The sequence below is a fragment of the Cervus elaphus genome, chromosome 18 (assembly GCF_910594005.1).
Source record: "Cervus elaphus chromosome 18, mCerEla1.1, whole genome shotgun sequence".
NCBI lineage: Eukaryota > Metazoa > Chordata > Mammalia > Artiodactyla > Cervidae > Cervus > Cervus elaphus.
The window spans coordinates 84,140,903-84,159,714 of NC_057832.1; the positions used below are offsets into that span (position 1 = coordinate 84,140,903).

The 18,812-nt window shown below is 53.9% G+C and overlaps 1 protein-coding gene across 1 annotated transcript in view; it reads left to right on the top strand.

Moving 5' to 3' along the window:
* The window catches only part of NUDCD3 (NudC domain containing 3), a 69,284-nt gene extending 50,907 nt beyond the window's left edge, over positions 1-18,377 (top strand). The window contains exons 4-6 of the mRNA XM_043871957.1: positions 3,896-4,039; positions 13,536-13,724; positions 16,654-18,377. Of these exons, the coding sequence (XP_043727892.1) occupies positions 3,896-4,039; positions 13,536-13,724; positions 16,654-16,764 (444 nt within the window). The 3' untranslated portion in view covers positions 16,765-18,377. The remainder of the gene's footprint in view (positions 1-3,895; positions 4,040-13,535; positions 13,725-16,653) is intronic.
* Positions 18,378-18,812: the final 435 nt, after the last annotated feature.

The following is an 18,812-nucleotide window of genomic DNA, read 5'->3' on the forward strand; positions in this document are numbered from 1 at the left end:
CTCATTTTGTTATGTTATAGCCTCAAGTAACTTTCTTAAAATGATGGTGTGGTAATAAATACAGTGCTCCTGAATGTTGTCAGTTCAGTTCAGTTCAGTCACTCAGTCGTGTCTGACTCTTTGCGACCCCATGGACTGCAGCATGCCGGGCTTCCCTGTCCATCACCAGCTCCCGGAGCTTACTCAAACTCATGTCCATCGAGTTGGTGATGCCATCCAACCATCTCATCCTCTGTCATCCCCTTCTCCTCCCACCTTCAATCTTTCCCAGCATCTGGATCTTTTCCAATGAGTCAGTTCTTCATATCGGGTGGCCAGAGTATTGGAGTTCCAGCTGCAGCCTCTGTCCTTCCAATGAATATTCAGGACTGATTTCCTTTAGGATTGACTGGTTGGATCTTGCAGTCCAAGGGCCTCTCAAGAGTCTCGTCCAGCACCACAGTTCAAAAGCATCAGTTCTTTGGCGCTCAGCTTTCTTTATGGTCCAACTCTCACATCCATACAGACTACTGGAAAAACCATAGCCTTGACTAGACAGACCTTTGTTGGCAAAGTAATGTCTCTGCTTTTTAATATGCTGTCTAGGTTGGTCATAGCTTTTCTTCCAAGGAGCAAACGTCTTTTAACTTCATGCTGCAGTCCCCATCTGCAGTGATTTTGGAGCCCAAAAAATAGTCTCTCACTGTATGCTTTGTTTCCCCATCTATTTGCCATGAAGTGATGGGACCGGATGCCATGATCTTAGTTTTCTGAATGTAGAAACATTTCTGAATGTTTTAAGCCAACTTTTTCACTCTCCTCTTTCACTTTAAGAGGCTCTTTAGTTCTTCACTTTCTGCTGTAAGTGTGGTGTCATCTGCATATCTGAGGTTATTGATATTTCTCCTGGCAATCTTGATTCCAGTTTGTGCTTCATCCAGCCGGGCATTTTGCATGATGTACTCTGCATATAAGTTAAATAAGCAGGGTGACAATATACAGCTTTGACATATTCCTTTTCCTATTTGGAACCAGTCTGTGTTCCATGTCCAGTTCTAACTGTTGGTTCTTGACCTGCATACAGAGTTCTCAAGAGGCAGGTCACATGGTCTGGTATTTCCATCTCTTGAAGAATTTTCCACAGTCAAAGGCTTTGGTGTAGTCAATAAAGAAGAAATGCAGTTATTTTAACCTTTTACTTATTTTGTGATTTGAGTGTATGGAATTCTAACTTTGAAAAATACTTTCTTGGGAATTCCCTGGTCACCTAGGATTCTGGGCTTTTGCTGCTGTGGCCCGGGTTCAGTCCGTGGTAGGGGAACTGAGATCCGGCACAAACAAACAAGCAGACTCCCCCAGTGTGATTGTGGGTGTCATTCTCTTGTTTGCTTACATCCAACTGTTACTGATTCTAGTAATCTCTTCCATTCCGGTTCTTTGTGCGTAAACTTTTACCCTGTTATTTAGAATTTTTTGGAACTTATTCTAAATACTCAGTGATATGAATTGTCGTCTCTCATTCCTTCTGTTCAGCCCTCAGTGGTTTCTTTCAAACTGAAGGCATGTTTTTCTTAAGCACTGGAAAGTAGTTGTCGTCTTGTCATAGTTTCTGGGATGCCAAACTGATTGCCTGGATTGGTTTCTTATTCTACCTTGATTTTTTTGATATTATCTTCCAGCCTTTCTATTGAAAATTTTATTTTCACTCTATTTTTTTCTAAGTGTCTTTTGTTTGTTTTGTCTAGTTCTGTTTTCATGTTTTATTCTGGTTCTGCAGATGCAGTGTCTTCTCAGGTCTCTCAGAATATAAATTGGACATATTTTAAAATTGCCTTTTTTCTTAGGTAGCTCTGTAATCTTTACCTTTTTTTTCTGTTGTTAACCTAAGTCTGTCTTTTGGGGCTGCTGCTTTTTCTCATAGGATACAGTCCTTAGTTCCCTATTAGTTTTTTTATTTAAAAAATATATCTTCCTCATTCTTTTGAGTGTGGAATGATGTTGATGGTTTTCTCCTTTACATGTCTGTGGTCTGCTCCTCCCATCGCTGCTCACAGCTGAGGGGTTGACTGGTGGTTGGCTTTGCCTTATGGTATGCTGGACCAGTGTCCACCCAGTCCCTTCAGCTGCTGGCCAGGTTTTCTGGAGCAGGGCTGCCTGTTGCTCGGTGGCACACGGCGGGTTCCAGCCTCTCCTGCTGGGGCTTCGCTGGCCCAGCTGCCCTGTGGCCTGACTCAGCTGCTCTGCCTCCACGCTCCGTTCTTGTCAGCTGCCAGCCAGAGGCCCCACGCAGCTGTGCTTGCCCCTGTTCTGTGGAGTCTGTCCCCACACACTTTTCCTTTCTCTCCACAGGGCTGTCAAAAGCTTGTCTGTCCTGGCCTCTCCCTTCTTCCCTTGTGTTGTCTGGGGTTTTTCTGTTTGTGTTTTGTTCCTGTCATCTCTGTGGGTCAGAAGATGACCGCCTGTTCTCAGAGTGACACCTTGGACTGGAGCTCTTGGAAGCATCTCCTGCCTAGTTTCCCCTTGCTGCCTGGGTGCATCCCCTTTGTACAAGAGACAGGTGTTGTGGAAGCGCACACCCAGATTTAGAAATTATCCTGTTAGGTACAGCTGGCTGGAGAATTTTATTTGTTAAAGTGAGCTTGTTCGTGGGAGGCCAACTGATGGAGCCTTGCACTTCTGAGTTCATGGTCAGGGACATGATTTGGCCAGCGATTGTCTGGATCCATCTAGGAGTGAGCTGGTCTACTGTTGGGCAGCTGGGAGTGAAGTGAGTTGTGCCTGTGCCTTAGCAGAATCAGTCGAGAAAGTGGTAATTCTCCCAAAGTTGAGTGTAAGGGGAGCTGGGGCTCACAGGACCCCACTGGGGCCATGCCTGTGGGCAGACATCGTTTTCCTTTCCATCACTCATTTATGGTTATTTAAAATTCAGGTAGGTTATAGTATCAGAGTCCATCAACGTGTGTGTAAACTCCAGTTCGAAAATTCTATGACACTGAGGGAATCTTTTCAAGTGCTTTATAAGCATTTAATAAGAACTTACCAAGTGACATGGGAAGGCCACCTCCAAACTGTTTTGACACCTTGACTGACCCCACACTCCGGTGAGAAAGGTCTAAGTTAGCCAGTCTCTGTCATGTAATGAATACATTGTGTAAATACTATTATAAAAAGATTTTTGCGTTGTAAAACACAGAATTTAGAATTTTAAAGAGAAGGTGGTGGTGATTGGGGGTGGGGGGAGATCCCTGTAGTTCTGTTTTCTTTCCTGGACTGTTCACTGATCTGAATGTACTTGGGATGCTGCTCGTTGGGATCCACGCATGAAGCAAAGCCCCTAGTCCAGCAGCTCCAGCGCAGGTGTGAAGACAGACATGTGAGAGCAGAGATCCAGCAAATGAGGATATGGGAGAACAGACACAAAATGTAAAACCAGAGGACCTGGCCTCACCCTCCTCGGTGAGAGCCGAGCTGTGGCCACAGCCGGCATAGCAGCTCCTGGAGGGAAGAGGAGCTGGCTGCTCTGGCCCCCGGGCATGTTCTCTGGGGCGGGACTGCTGCGAACTCCAGACAGCAAGGTGGGCGTGGGGAGAGTAGCCCCCTGCTACACTGGCCCTGCTTGCCTTCCGTCCAGGGAGTTGGTCTCCCCTTCTAACTGGAGAAGAGATTCTGCTCCCACAAAGCACCCTCTGTTACTGTTAGGCATATCAAAACTGTAAGTGCATTCTCTTGAAGGAGATGACGACACAGTCTCCTTCATGTGTGAGTTGGTTGGTATTATTTTCTTGGTTCAGTGGACCTGGTGACGCTTGGCATGGTCTTGCCTCCCGTTCTTTTGCTGTGTGCAGCCAGGCGCCTTGTCAACCACTGTCCCCTCCTGTCTTGGAACACAGGGTGATTCTCTTTTGCTCTGTTCCAGGTCTCGGTGACCCTCAGCAGCACCTCCATCCGGGTGGCTGTGCTGGAGGAAAATGGGGAGCGTGTCCTCATGGAAGGGAAGTTCACCCACAAGATCAACACCGAGAGCTCCCTCTGGAGCCTCGAACCCGGGAAGTGTGTCTTGGTGAGTGTGGGCTGTTGAGGCAGTGGGCGTGTTGATTCCTGCCAGTGGGGGCGTTGCCTCATGGTTTGCCACATAGCTCAGAAGGCACCTTTGTGGGCCTCTGCTGACTCACTGCCGCATCTGCAGCCTTGGCCCCTGGGGGTCCCAGTGCTTGGTTCCTTGAGGTGGAGCCCCTGTCAGTGAGAAACTCAGGGGCCCTTGAGTGCAGTCTGTCCTCCTGCCCACTCACAGACCACACACAGTGACCACAGAGGAGGTCCTGGCGGGGCACCATCCCCAGAGTGCGGCTGTGCTCACACTGGTTGTGTCTCTTTAGTCCTCTCTCCAGGGGTTCAGTTATATCTAAAAGACAAAACCAAATAAATTAAAAACTAAAAGGCAGATCATTTTCATGAATGCCAGTCTAGAGGATGCAGAGTTAATAAACTCAGACAGCCTTATTTGATAAAGGGGGTCTCAATTGGCTAAGCTAACCGAGGGTGTGTGATCCAAACTAAGGGGAATGTGTGTTCCAGTTACTACATTCTGCCTTCGTAAGAGCCTTGCACCTGTTCAGTGGGCAGCATGCAGGGAAGCTTCCTGCAGCAAAGGGAGACTGTATATTTGGGTTCATTCTTTTCCCTCCTCCTGGGGTGCTTAACCTGGGGCGTGGTGAAAGGGGTAAAGATGAAAAGAAAAATATTAAGTCTTTGGACAAAGAAAAGCTTCAGAATTTTATATAGAAATGTTCTTTAGGTACAGTTTCATCAAGATCTACTTGTCTCTGGAAAATAGATGCCCATGGGCCTGCCTGTTTGGTCCTAACCAGCAAGGCCCCTGGGGTTCTGTTTGGCTTCTCTAGCTCGCAGACACCCGTGACAGATGGAACAGAGAGGATTCCACCAGTGCTGGGTTGGCTGGAGGTCTCAGCGTGCTCAGGACCCATGAGCACACAGCGGCCCCTCTGTGTGACACGGGCACTGGTGGCAAGTGCTGGCCAGGTCTGCCAGAGTCTTGTTTAGACCTTGCTCTGTTGCACATCCCCTGTCCTCCCGAGGTTTCTCCTGCTCACCATGAGCGTGTGACAGTTGTGATGATTTCCCCCCTCATTGCCCTGGGGTTCAGTCCCTCATCCCTTCACCCCTGTGCCTCCCCACTTGCAGTGCCGTTCCCCAAACTATGGCCCATGTTCTTATCACCAGTTCCTCCATTTGCAGAATGCCTTCGTGGTCATGGTCTCATCTGGACTTCGCCTGGTTGCAGGAGATAGAAAGCCAGGGTTTCATTATCCCCCTGCCTACCGAGGTCGTGCCAGTGGCCAGTGGGAGCCAGCGGCTGGCAGGCTACCCTCTGCAGGTACTGCTGTGATGGCTCAAGTGGTCCCAGCAATGTGGACTCGTGATCTTGGGTGCCCTGTTGTCCACGGGCACCAGGCCTCACATCAGCTATGTGGGGTTGATGGGCTGTCCAGAGCAGTCCCAGCAGGCAGCTGCTGTGCTGGTCTCCCTCTGAGGGGCACTTCTGCTATCTTCAGCCCTGTAAACCTGAGTCCGTGCCTGGGACGGAAAGACTGACCTCGTTGCTAGACCCTGAAGGTTCACAGCCTCTGTTCACAGCCCACTTCGTCTGTCAGGGTTGTAATCAGGATACCGAGGATTCCCTTTACTTGACATTACTTCTGTGAAAATGAGGTTGTTACCAGGTAGCTCACTCTTTAGGGTGTTTGTCACAAGAGGTGACACTGACTTCTTCACACCTGTTCCAGAGCCATGTCATCTTGTGTGTTTTGTCCAACTTACATCTGAACATAGATGTGGCTTGCGGCCAGGGCATTAACTTCTTGTAATTCAGGCCTCCATCTGTTGCATACAGGCACTCTGGCCTGGCTCTCTGAGGTGCCTGGCAATGCTGTTTCATCTCTGCAAGCCTGTTTTACAAACCAGGATGCTGACACTCAGCGTGAAGGGCTTGCTCAGGGTGGAGCCAGACTCCAGACCCGGAGGCCTCCTGTTCCCTCCTTCTCTGACTTTCAACCGAAAGGTGCCCTGGAGGGAGCAGGCAGGGGAGGAGAGCTGGTAGCAGTGTGGTGGTGTTTGTGAGAGGCTGCACTGGGCCAGCAGGGAGGCCGGGGTGTCGCCGCCTCTGCCAACCTTGCTGAGGTGGCCTGGGTGGCCGGTCATGTGCACAGGCCCCGCGGTCATCCCAGGTCCTCCACTGGTCCAGGAGGAAGCTTGTGCCCTGGCCACCTTTGAGTTTTCCAATTTGCTTTGCCAAGCACCTGCTGCTGAAGGAGTTATAAAGGAGCAGCGCTGGCTGTGGACCGAGGGACGCCTGTCCCTGCCGTGCGCGTGGCTCAGCTCTGCTCTGCTCCTGCTCACCACACGGGGTCCGTGTGGAAACCTCCAGGGATTGCAGGTGCTGCGCTGGTTCTTTCCCTGGGCTCCTTTGAGTGGCTTTTGTCATCTGTGGATGGTGTCACATTTCTAATGCTGCTTCACCACTTGTAGAAAGGAAAGGGGACTTGTTTAGAGCATCATATCCTCCTCTGGAGCTTTCTCGACAACACAGGCCCCTGTTCACCTGGCGTGCACTTTCTCCTGAGATGTGGGGCTCTGCCTATCTCTGCCTTCCTCCTGACTGTTGGTAAAGCCAACGCCTGTGTGTTGTGGAGACGCTGTAGCTCGTGGAGCTGGAGGTTTGCTGTGTTTTCAGTGTAGTTAGTTATTTTATTGATGACACTGAGCACCATGTGTCTGAGATGATACTGTAGTGCAGTGAGCACGCTTCTTGGATGTGTGAAGATCGTAGTGCATCTGCTGCGAAGAACCAGTGCCACTCCCTCAAGCCTCTGGAGGAAGCAGCGCGGCTGCCGCGGTCACCAGGCCTGCTCTCTGCCTCAGTCCCACCAGCCACCTGAGCCCCATGGTACCTCTGTTCCTTGGTCTTAGAGTGAGGCTCAGAGCCTTGTGTGCTTATCGCTAAGTGCCAGACCCTGTGCTAGGCACTGGAGCGATTGAGGAAAATCATCAAGGGCCCACCTCCTCAAGTCTGAGTGGACTGGAAAGGGCCCCCAGATGTCCTCACCAAACCCCAGAACCTGCAGATAGGGCCTATTTGGAGGAATGGTCTTTGCAGATGACGAGATGATCCTGAATTATCCAGGTGGGTCCTAAATCCAGTGACAAGTGTCCTTAGAAGAAGAAAAGACACAGACACACAGTGCCTTGACAGCCAGGCAAGGTCCCCCAGAAGCTCCAGAGGGCGTGCAGGCCTGCAGTGCCTCGACGTAGGCCTTCCAGCCTCCAGACAGAGAGGATGGATGTCTTTTTGCAAGCCCACCATTTGTGGGCTTTGTTATGGCTGCCCTGGGACACTCGCATAGGCTGTGTCACAAGGCACGGTTTCTGTGGGTGCCACTTGGGACAAGGGGGGTCCGCCCAGGGATGCCTATCACCTCGCCAGAGCCCATGGCCTGAGTCCTCACCTCCCAGGCAGGCTGATGCAGACATGCCCCTTGATTCCCAGCCACTGCTCCCTCCTCGCCTGAGCCGGGATCCGCATCAGACACGCCCGAGCAGCCTTTCAGAGCAGGCAGGGGTGGCAGCTAAAACCGGATGACAGTTCTTGCCTCCCTCCCTCCCACACTTGAGAATGTTAAACGAGGCTGCTTGATTCTCAAGCAAGCTCCTTTCTTGGTTACGGAGACGTGAAACCAGGGCCTCCCCCTGTGCCTCGTTCTGTCCCAGAACCCGCGTCGGCTCACTGCCCTGGTTTCTCCCCGCAGGTGGGGCTAATGGCTGGGCTCTGGGCGCCTGCAGGCCATGGCCTCGTGCCTGTGATGCTCCATGTCTCTTGATTCGTAGCCATTTGTGAGGCGAAGCCCGTTAACATGCTGACACGACCCACACTCGAGTCATTTAAAGTCAGTTCAGGAGCTGCAGTGTTTGCAGACCTTTGTCCACTTGTCTTAAAGCTCACACTGCTGTGTGTGTGGTGCCTGAGCCTGGGAGTGTTTTAATGCATGCTGCACCCCCATATTTAGATGATTTCTTTAAATTACAGTTCTCAGAAGTGGAGTTACAGGCTGACTGTTGTCCTTGGCCATTGCCATGGCTCTCCCCGGAAGGATGTCAGATTTCTGTGACATCACCAGGCCCCTTTGCGCCCTAGCGCTGGGCTTGTTAATTTTAACTTGTCTTTGTTGACTTATCTGCATTTCTCCCATTTGTTCCTTTCCCTTTTTCTAGGGAGGATATGTGTTTCTCTGTGAAGTGGTTCACCATCTTTGTTTTGTCGTGGGTGGCCACCTGCCCCTTTCCTGGCCCTGAGGGACCATTGTTCAGCTTAAAACACAGGTTAAGTTATGTTAGTATTTTGGCAAAAGCCCAAGCCTGGAAATTAGTCCAGGGAGTGAAGTGCAAGTTCTTGGCTTTCAGTACCCATGTCTCCCGGGACCCGTCATGTTTCTCAGGCTGGTCACATTTTTGGCATCATTGCCAATCCCCGGTCCCAGCCAGGAAGAGCTGAGGCCTGGTATTGAGAAGTAGGTGGCCTAAGGCATCATGTTCCGGCAGCATTCTGGAGAAGTTGCCCAGTGAACAGGAGGGATGTGCCAAGCCTAACCAGAGGACCACACTCCCGGTGGACAGAGCAGGCACCCCCTCCATCCCATGTAGGAGGAGAGAGTGGAGGAAGCTCGGCAGCCTGTGGTCACTGCCTCCCAGCCACGCCCCCATCACAGCCAGCTTCGTCGGGCCCTCAGCGCTTTAATGGTAAAGTTTAAAAAGTTTGTTAACATCAAAGACTGGGAGATTCCCCACAATGGTACTGCCTCTGGCAAAGTCCTGAGAGGTCAGTGGTCTGGCTGGGGATCACGTCCTTGCCGCAGAAGTGCCTGGAGCTGAGCAGGCCCCCTGCTGTCTTTGCCTGTCCTCTGTCCTGGTTTCAAGGCAGCCCCCTGAAACATCACCCGCAACTTTCACGCACATCTCCTTGGCCCAAACTTGATCCCACGTACAGGCAGCTGCGAGGAGCCGTCTTCCTTGCTGGGCACACTGCCTCCCTGAATAGAAACAGGGTTCTGTGAGGGAGGGGAGGGGAGGGAGATGAGTGTCGGTGAGTCATCAGCACAGATTGGGGTGCTGAGGTAAGCTGATCCGCGTGGAGTTGGAAGTTTCTGCGAGGCCATTTTGGGAAAACTGTTCAGCCAGCACTCTGGGGGTTCCCCTGAGAAACTGATTCTAGATCCGGGACGGGTTGCTACAAGGAACCTGGAGGAAGGCCGAGGGATGAGGGTGAGTTATCAGGTCACAGCAGCCACCCCTGACCAGCTGGGCTGGGGCGCTCCGAGTGCTGCATGGTCAGGGGCTGGAGCGAGTGAGAGCTGTTGAGATGCTGGACATCCAGGAGCTGGTGCTGAGAGAAAGCCCCTGCTGGCCTCCCACAGCTTCTGTTGGGGCTGGAAGCGTTGTCTCCCCGCCATTGCGGGGGAGAGGGGGTGGGGGAGGAACACCCAGGCGCTGCAGCCACGTGATGTCTGTGCCTGCAGGTGGGACATCGCAGGAGGGGCACAGCATCGCCTGTGCAGGGTTCTGCTGGGGGCGTGTCCCTGAGTTCAGGAGGAAGCACCAGACAGACCCCAGATGAAGAATGGGTTTTAACAACAAAAGACAGCAGCGGCGGAATGTTCTAGGTTAAAGGGGACAGGCCCACTAAGATGTAGTCGGGACCCTGGACTGGATCCTCTGATGGAGGGAAGGGGAGCTGAACTCTACTGGGTTGTCCAAAAGCTTCAGGTTTTTCCTTAAGATGTTACAGAAAAATCCAAATGAACTTTTTGGCCAACCCAATAGTGAAGAACTTTCATATCTTAAGGAAGAGGCACTCATTGAAGTATTAGGGTTAAAGGGCCAAGATTCTGAAACAAATGTCCTGTAATTTACCACATATTATATATAAACTTACAGAGTGAGTGCAGACACACGCATGTGATAAAAGGGGTAGTGTGTTAACAGTGGGTGAATCTAGGAAAAGGGTGTGTGGCTATTCTTTGTACTTGAATAATTCCAGTAACTCTTGAGATTGAAATTATTCCAGATAAAATGTTTTAAGAAATGAGATGGCACATAAGTCCATGAAAGATGCTCAGCATTGTTAGTTGTTAAGGAAATGCCTATTAAAACCACGGTGACATGTCACTACATATATATTTGACTGGGTCCTGAAAAGAATCGACAGTAGCTGGTGCTGGCAAGAGTGTGGAGCCCCTGGAGCTCCCCTGCGGAGAGGAGCGCCGTAAAGTTACACATACACTTCCACTGCAGATGGCAAGGCCATAAAGTTACACATACACTTACCGTAGGACCCTGCAGCCCCACTGCTGGGCGTCTGTGAAGGGAAAGTGAGACGCACGTTCACACACAGCCCTGCAGGCAGCCTGGTAGGTGACTGCTGAACCCTGGAAATGCCCACCTGGCCACCCACAAGTGTGTCAGCCCACCGTGTCAAGGGGTTACCCCTCCATGCGTGCATAGCGTGGCTGAATGCCAGGTCACTATGCTAAGAGAACAGCAGCCCAAGACACAGACCAACAAGACTGCAAAGCAAGTGTCGGGCTGAGGGGATCACCGACCAAGGGAACCAGGAACTTTAGGGTGTGGCTTGATAGTGGTGGCTACGTGGCTGCATTTGTCAAAACTCCTAGGACGGACGTACTCTCACAAGTGAGTTTTACTATGTGCCAGCTTACGCCTCCACAAACCCAATTAAAAAAATATAACAGTGTTAAAAAATCAAAACAAATGTTAAACCGTCAGACTACTTTATCAAAGATATTATTTTTAGACCTGAATCCTTGAGCCCCGTTCCAAGAACATTTTCCCTGAGTCCTCTGGATGTTACATTTCGTATTGCTCAACCTGGAAAAAGAATAAAGTTCTGACCCACTAGCACAGGAATGTGATGACATCGCATTGAGTGAAAGAAGCCAGGCATGGAACACATAGCCTTTGGGTCCGTTTCTGGGAAGTGTCCAGAAAAGGCAAATAAATGATTTGTTGCCAGGGCTGGGGGAGGGCAAGCCTTTGGGCAGAGTGGGGAGTGACTGCTCATGGGTACGGGTTCTCTTTTTGTGATGACGAGAATGTTCTGGAGCTAGGCAGCCTCTTTGAATGTGTTGAGTGCATTGAATTGCTCACCTGAAAATGGCTAATTCTACGTTGATGTGACTTTCACCTTAAAGGTGGTGCTAGGCTCATCTTAATGCCTGTTGGGTGTGCAGAGTGCCCGTGTAGACGTGTTCTGTGGAGGCAGGAGGCACAGGTAGTGAGGCCCCCCAAGCTCCCTGTCAGGATCAGTCCCGTGGTGCCCCCGAGCCGTGTTAGGCCCGGGTGTGCGTGGACCTGACTGAGACACCCCACCTGTGGTTTGTGTAAGAAGGACCAGCAGCAGAGCACCAGGGTGGGGTGCAGGCTGCCCCCCACACAGTGCCGTCGAGGGCTGTTGGCCTGAGCATGGCTCTGCTCTGCCTGTGGCATTGGGCGATCCAGGTGAGGTGCTGACTTCCAGGTAGAGGTAACAGTATGTAGGGCTTGCATTAATACTAATGATGCACGTTAAGAAAGATCTCAGCAGTGATAATGAGATCACTGCTGAGATCAGTGATCACTAACAAAGACATGAATAAAATAAATCTGAAGGGTTTGTTCTCTTTGGAGATTTATATTCTATAAGTGGAGTTGTCTCTCAGTATCCTCAGGGGGTTGATTGCAGGACCCCCTGAGGATACCCACATCCAAGGATGCTCTCGTCTCTTATATAGATGGTGTGTCTGCACATAACCTACACACATCCTCTCTTATACTTCATGGCATGTACCTAATACAATGCAAATGCTGTGTAAACAGTTGTTGCTGAAGGAGACAAGTTCAAATCTTGCTTTTGGGAACTTTCTGGAAATTTCTTTCCCAAGTATTTGTGATCTGAAGTTGGTTGAGTCAGTGGATAGAGGGCTGATTGTTCCTCAGAAGATCTCCTGGAATAGTATGGAGAGGGTGGGTTTCCCCTTCAGAAGCCTTTCACTGCACTGGCCCAGAGATCTGCAGTCCCATGAAGATGGGGCTCAGAGCTTGGCACTGGGGTCTTAGAGGGCCAGGTTAGGTCCATGCATGCAAGCAGGAGAGTAAGTCAGCAAAAAGCTGCCTGAGCAGCTGGGCAGAGCATCTGGACACAGAGAGTCTCTGACTGGAAACCGTGGTGTTGGCAGGGTAGAGGTCATTCATCTGATCAGGAGGGCAGGACCCCTGCCACCTCACCCCTGCCATCTGCACGGCCATGTCCACCCATGATGGTCAGAAGTGGGGCAGCCTTGTGTACTGGCTGTGCTCGCAGTTTTCTGGAGCTGTCTCCACTGTGTGACCTGCCCTGTCAGCGCCCACACCTCAGCCGCTCTCAGCGCCTGGGGCTGAGCTCTGCTGGACCTGGGCTCCGTAGGGGCTCTTGGTGCACCGGTGCAGAGGGCTGGAGCTGGCAGCACTGCCCCCCGCAGCCCATGTGCCATGGGGCACGCTGACTTACGACCTGTGAGCACGCAGTATCTTCACAGATGTCACTTGTCAGGATTGCCCACTAGCCAGTCACATGTCCTCATGGTGCTCCTCTGAGTAAGAGCTGCTCTTGCTGTGGGCTCGTCATCTCTATCACCCCTGTACCCCTTTGGGCGTGACTGGGGGTTCCATCCTGTCTGAGAGTGGACAGTGTGAGGTAGGGTCGCAGCTCAGTCAATTCTTGGTCAGCTGGTAGAGAGTTTCCCTAAGAACCCAGCCGCTGGGTGTAGGAAGGGGTGTGGCCTGGGCCCTCCCTGTGTGGTCCCTGGGATGAGTGTACTTGGTTTCACCTTCAGGCCAACTCCTGCTATTCCGCATCTTGTCTCAGTTCTCATGCCCCGCCGACTCTTCTGTCGCCTCTCTGGGCTACACCATGAGGCTGGGCAGGAAGTGAGTCACGCAGTGGTCGCCCTGGCCAGGCCAGGGAGGACAGTGGGACAAAGAAGCCTGGGCGTCTGGTTGTGGGGGAGTCAGTCAGGCTGAATGCTTGGTCCCTTGTGTTCCAAGTACCCCCAGCAGGCAGGAGGCTGGCTGCTTTACTTGGAAGCAGGAAAGGTCATTGGCGGGTGGTGAGCTGATGGGGGCTCAACAGGTGGATGTTGAAAGAAGCTCCTGTTTGGGCCCAAGCTTCCCTTGGCAGCTCGGGAGGCTGTGACGGGGCCAGTTACCATGGGTGGTGCAGCTCAGAGCAGCTGGAAACGTCCCCTCTGATGAGCAGGCTGGGCTTCTGGTGACTGAGCAGGTGGGGTTGCTGATGCCTCTGGGGGGTCACTTTTTCTGGAGGACTGGGGACAAGGACCATAGGCACCGCTCAGTCCTAGTTCTGGAGAGTGGAATCCCCAGTGTCCCCACATTCCCCGGGTCCCCAGTGCCGCCTCCCCAGCCCTGACCCTGTCTCTGCCCTCGTGTGCCAGGTGAGCCTGAACAAGGTGGGCGAGTATTGGTGGAGCGCCATCCTGGAGGGCGAGGAGCAGATCGACATCGACAAGATCAACAAGGAGCGCTCCATGGCCACGGTGGACGAGGAGGAGCACGCCGTCCTCGACAGGCTCACCTTCGACTACCACCAGAAGCTGCAGGGCAAGCCGCAGAGCCATGAGCTGGTACGGGCACGCACCCTTCCTGGGGCTTGAGCTGGGGTGGATGGGGCATGCTGCTGTCTGTGCAGCTGCCTCCTGGGTCCCGACACGGCAGCCCGGGCCTGGTCACCCCCTGGGATGGGGCTCTGGTTCCGTGCCTGGACCAAGAGCCCAGGTGGCAGGGCTGAGAGGTGCCTGTCCAGAGGGTCCTGGTAACGCCAGCTCACACCTAGGGCTGTCCATCCCCTCAGCCCCTCCAAGACCCTCTATACAGGAGGAACAGCCTGGCACCACCCTGCCTCAGGTCCAGTGCAGGTTTGATCACAAAGGACCAGTGGGAAGAAAATTCTTCCAAATCACTTTCGAAGTCAGAGACCTGAGAAGTGTGGCTGGCCAGCAGCCACAGAAGCCTGGAGGACATCAGTGACTGGAGAGGAGACTCATCTGGAGCCTGTGGTGGCAGAGACGAGGATTAGACATGTGCTGTCTTTCTCCTGTTTGATACTCCCAAGAGTGGCTGTTTAGAGGAGAGTTCCAGTCTCAGTGTCCCAAGTAAACCGCATGGGGACTTGAGAGGGGGGTTGAGGTGTAGAGGTCACAGCACATGTTCAAGGTCCTGTAGCTGGTCTGGCAGCAGGGTGGGGTTTGAACCCGGAGCTGGTGTCAGGCTTGTCTGTCGTCCCTCCCTGAGTCTCTGAATTGTCTCTTGATCTGGTTTGCCAACCTTCCCTGGGCTTATGCGGCTGGAGGCCAGGACTGTGGTTGACCATTGGCTCCCAGGCACCTGGTGGTCTCATCTGTGGAAAGTGGTCTCAGGCTGTAATCCCCGAGCTGGCCTAACACAGGATGTGGAGTGCAACCACCTCTGTGCACGTTTAGATGGCGGTTTTATCCAGTTAATGCTGCATTTGCCTGCAGCCACCAGATGAAAGAGCAGTCTGAACACCAGCCTGATTGGAGAGGGCCCTGGGCAACTGTTTAAAGTTTGGGTGTCTGGCCCCAGAGTTGGCAGGCATTTAGCCATGAGGTCTAAATAAGAAGCAAGAGGTCCCTGCTGATGAGCTCAGGGCTGGGATCCACCGATCCAAGAAGCATCTGAAGAAGAAACCAGAAGACACTGGTCTGATGGAAAGACTTCCGTGGTCGGAAGTGGTTCTGGCGGGACTTGCCATGGGCCCGGCAGTGCTGACCGTGATGGCACGAGTGCCTGGCTGAGTGCAGTGCCCTGTGGAGACCTTCAGTGGACACGTGGGAGCCCTTGGATGGTGGGGCAGGTGGTGGGACTCAGTGGTGACCCCTTGTCCAGCTGACCTGCTCCTGGACGGCCCGGCGCCTCAGGGCCGTGTTAGGAGAGGCAGGGGCACCAGCACTGCTGTCTGGGACTCCTCTGGGCTCAGCAGGGATTGGGAACGAATGTCTGCATATGGGGCCTGGCCTCCCAGGCTTCCCCCTGGACTGTCTTTGGCACACGGGGCCTTGAGGGACACGCAGTGTGGGGAGCCGGTTCGGAACTGAGAGAAGAGCGTGGAGGCATGAGGAGCCGGCAAAGCTCGCGTGGCCTAGTGGTGAGGCAGCTGGTCTCTGTGGTGTTGAAGCCCTGCACAGTCACCGTGGTCCCCGGAGGAAAGCGTCCCAAGGAGAAGAGAGTCAGCACGGCTGCAGGTGGCTGGATGAGGGTGGTGGGAGGAGAGGTGGCTTAAGAAAGTAGGAGGTGAGGGGCCTGGGGCAGCACCAGCGTGGGGAGCGGGCTGAGGACCCTGTGGGGCTGGAGCAAGAGGGCCCGTCAGACTGCCCATGACGAGGCTGGGGCACAGGGCATCGCCGTGGGTCGAACTCAGAGGGTGTGTCTCAAGTCGGAGCTCACTGGAGAGGGTTTGTCTCAGGATGCTCAGAAGAGGGGCGTGGAGTGAGACTGAGAAGGAGGAGGCTCAGAGTGGGCGGTGGGCACGCGCTGGAGGAGGTGGGATGGGCTGCAGGTCACCCTGTGACTGCTGGCACCCGGAGTCACCCGGTGGCCAGGGCCTGGGCCTCTCTGGTCCCTTCTCGGGGCGGCCTGCGGGCAGCAGCGCTGGCGGTGCCAGGTGCTCTTTCTAAGGTCCTTGGTGTGTGTCAGGTGGACCAAGTCGAGAGTGTTACATACTGCTTGTCTTTGACATGTTCGCTGCTGCACCACTTAGGTGTAATAACAGGGCAGAGAAGGCCACGTCAGGAGCCCTGCAGTCTTGTCAGACACCAGGAGTTTTCCCCTCAGCTCAGTCTGTCGGCCTAGAGGTTAAGAGGTGGGTAGGGCTTTCTGGCCCTGTGGCCGTGAGTCTCTTCATTGCTGCTCGTCAGAAGGAAGGGGAGAGGGTTTCCAGCCCAGTGTGTTTGCAGGGAGGACATGGAGGGCAGATGTGGGGACCTGGGGGGACAGGGGGCCTCCCTCACTTCGCAGCCTCCTGCTGCCGCCCCCGAAGCCTGGTGGTCCAGACTGGGATGATTGAGCCCACCTTTGATAACAGCTTTGGCCCCTGCCCCCAGTGGCTATGGGATCGGTGATTGGTGCGTGCAGAGTCAGACATCCTGAGGTCTCTCCCTTTGAGTCACAACCTAGGTCATTCCCAGACTATCTGAGAGCACAGGCCTGGAGACCACCACCCTTGCGCCTTGTCTCTTGAAAGGAGAGTAGAGACCCTTTCTTTACAGCTCAGTCAGCTTTGTGGGCTGTGGCCCTCAGGTCATTTGGAGGCTGGACAGATACTCCTGGTGAGCAGGGACAGCATCCAAACCAGGAAGATGGCCGGTGTTGCTCTGGGGACAGGATGGGGGGCAACCCGAATGTGGGGAGCACAGGCTTGCGGAGGGTCTGCTGTCACCCCAGGCAGGTCCTCTTCCGGAGGAAGTAGAGCAGAGTTCTGCTCTGGGATGTGCAGGCCTGGTGACTACAGTTAACCTCTCTATTTTCTGTTTGTAGAAAGTCCATGAGATGCTGAAGAAGGGGTGGGATGCTGAAGGCTCTCCCTTCCGAGGCCAGCGATTCGACCCGGCCATGTTCAACATCTCCCCGGGGGCTGTGCAGTTTTAATGACCGGAGGAGAGGACACCCTCGCCGGCAGGGAAGCGGGGCCTCAGCCATGCCCCTCAGCTCCCTCCTGCCGGGGACTCACTGTCTAGTTCACCTTTGCCATCCTTTCTTTCAAGGGTGAACCCGGCCTCCACCCTGGCCCTGCGTCTCCAGACTGTTTCAGAGCAGGGCGGGGCTGTGCGTCCTGTGCCGAGGGGGTGTGGGGGAGCAGGGGCTGTCTCAGCGGGCGCCGCTCTGGGCCCTGCCGGCGCCACTCGCCGCTCCCTCCCTCCCTGCCTCCACTCGCTGCTCTGCTCGTCTGCTCTCTGCTTGCCGTTCTCGCGTGGGGCAGGCGTGGGTGCCCCTCGGCTGTGGAAGCGCAGGCAGGGATGTGCAGACTGAGGGCCGGGCTCGGGGCCAGTTTGGGGAAACTGCCGCCTTGCCCTCTTGCTGGGTGTGTTCTTGTGTAGTCTTGCCCGTCTGCTTGTACGTGTCCACTGCCTTCCTCAGCCTTGTCAAGGAGCCACGGAAACCAGGGTGCTGGTCTCTGGTTCTGGATGCTGGAAGAGTCTCTGGTGGCCTCAGGCACGGCACTGCAGGATCTCTGTCCTCTGAGTGGCCTGTCCTGCTGCCACCCGGCCTAGCACTTTCCCCTTGGGGAACTGGTTTTTGTCAGAGCGAGCTGGGCCAGGCCCCCGCAGGAGGCCCCATGTGTGTCCCTGCTCGCTGCAGCCCCCGGTCCTTTCTTGGCTGAAGCCCGGCTGTGCCTCCCAGAGCTTGGGGCCCTGCTCCCGCGGCTCTCCCAGAATTGCACGGCTGCACCCTGGAACCTGCCCTTGAGCTCTGTGTGCTGGACTAGGGGAGGAAGAGCCCTGGGGGTGGGGGCGTTCCTTCTAGAAACTTCCCCCTTCAGCTGCGTGGGTGGGAGCTGGTGCATTGCCATGTGTGGGGGCAGGTTTCTGGCTCACAGGGCCCTGTAGACACATCCCTGGGAAGCAGTTGCTTGCTCTGATGCCGTCATGGGAGCTGTGTTCACCTGGTGACTGGTAGGAGCACCACCAAGGGGGCACGGAGCCCTGTTGTTGGCTGTCGTCACTGAGGCTGGTCATGGAGCTGCTGAGGCCCCCCTTCAGCATCCTCTGGATCTCACTTGCCCCACGTAGTGAGAGGTCTCACCGGTCTGTGTGAGAACCGTTCTGGCACCGTTGCTTGGCACCATGCCTCTGTCTCCTCCCCGCCGCCACCCCCAGGGTGTCCTCTCCCGTCCCCAGGTGGGGTCTGAGGCCTGCACCTTGGCTGTTTGGGAGCTGTGGACTCCACGGTCAGTTGTCTTCCTTTTGCCTGATTTTATTTTCAAGTGTTTGCGTTTCTCCCCACCCCCCTGGGGGTCACAGCAGCTTGCTGGCGTCTGGGAGTGGCGGACTAGGGGGCTTTCCATCCTGTGAGCAGCCTGTGCCCCTCGCTGCTGGCTTGGGCCCTGGAGTCTGTGCACTCTGCCTGTTTTCTCTCTTCAGACACGGCAGGAGCAGTTTGGCCACTGAGCTCCATCAGCTGAGGTCCAAGGAAAATGGGGTGCCTGCCTGCGAAATCACCCTGTCTCCGGTGTTGGTTTGCAATAAATCTGTATTTAAGCATTTCTGGGTCTGTGTGTGATATTTTCTGCCAAGACGATTTTCACTATGTGGTCATTACCCGAATTCTAGCCATCAGGCCCATGTATACAGCAAACACCAAAATGGGAATTCCTAAATAGCTCCCAAAGCTGTTTCTTATCCAGCCTGCATCCTGGCAAGACTTCACACAGCTTTCAGAAACATAATAAGCTTTCGATCAGGAAAAAAGATTGTAGCTCTAGAGCTGACATCCATTTCCAAGCAGGATTCAAAAGACTTCAGCCAGGGGGTCCTTAGTGCCCCGTTTAGCTGCAGTGCCTGCACCCCTCCAGGCATGCCATGCTTGTGGCACGTCCTGGGCCTCAGTCACATCGCAGGCTCTCCAGTGTGGCCTCCCTCCCCCACCCCCATTCCAGAACCTGGTGGGTATTTCTTGAGTGAAGGAAGTATATAGAC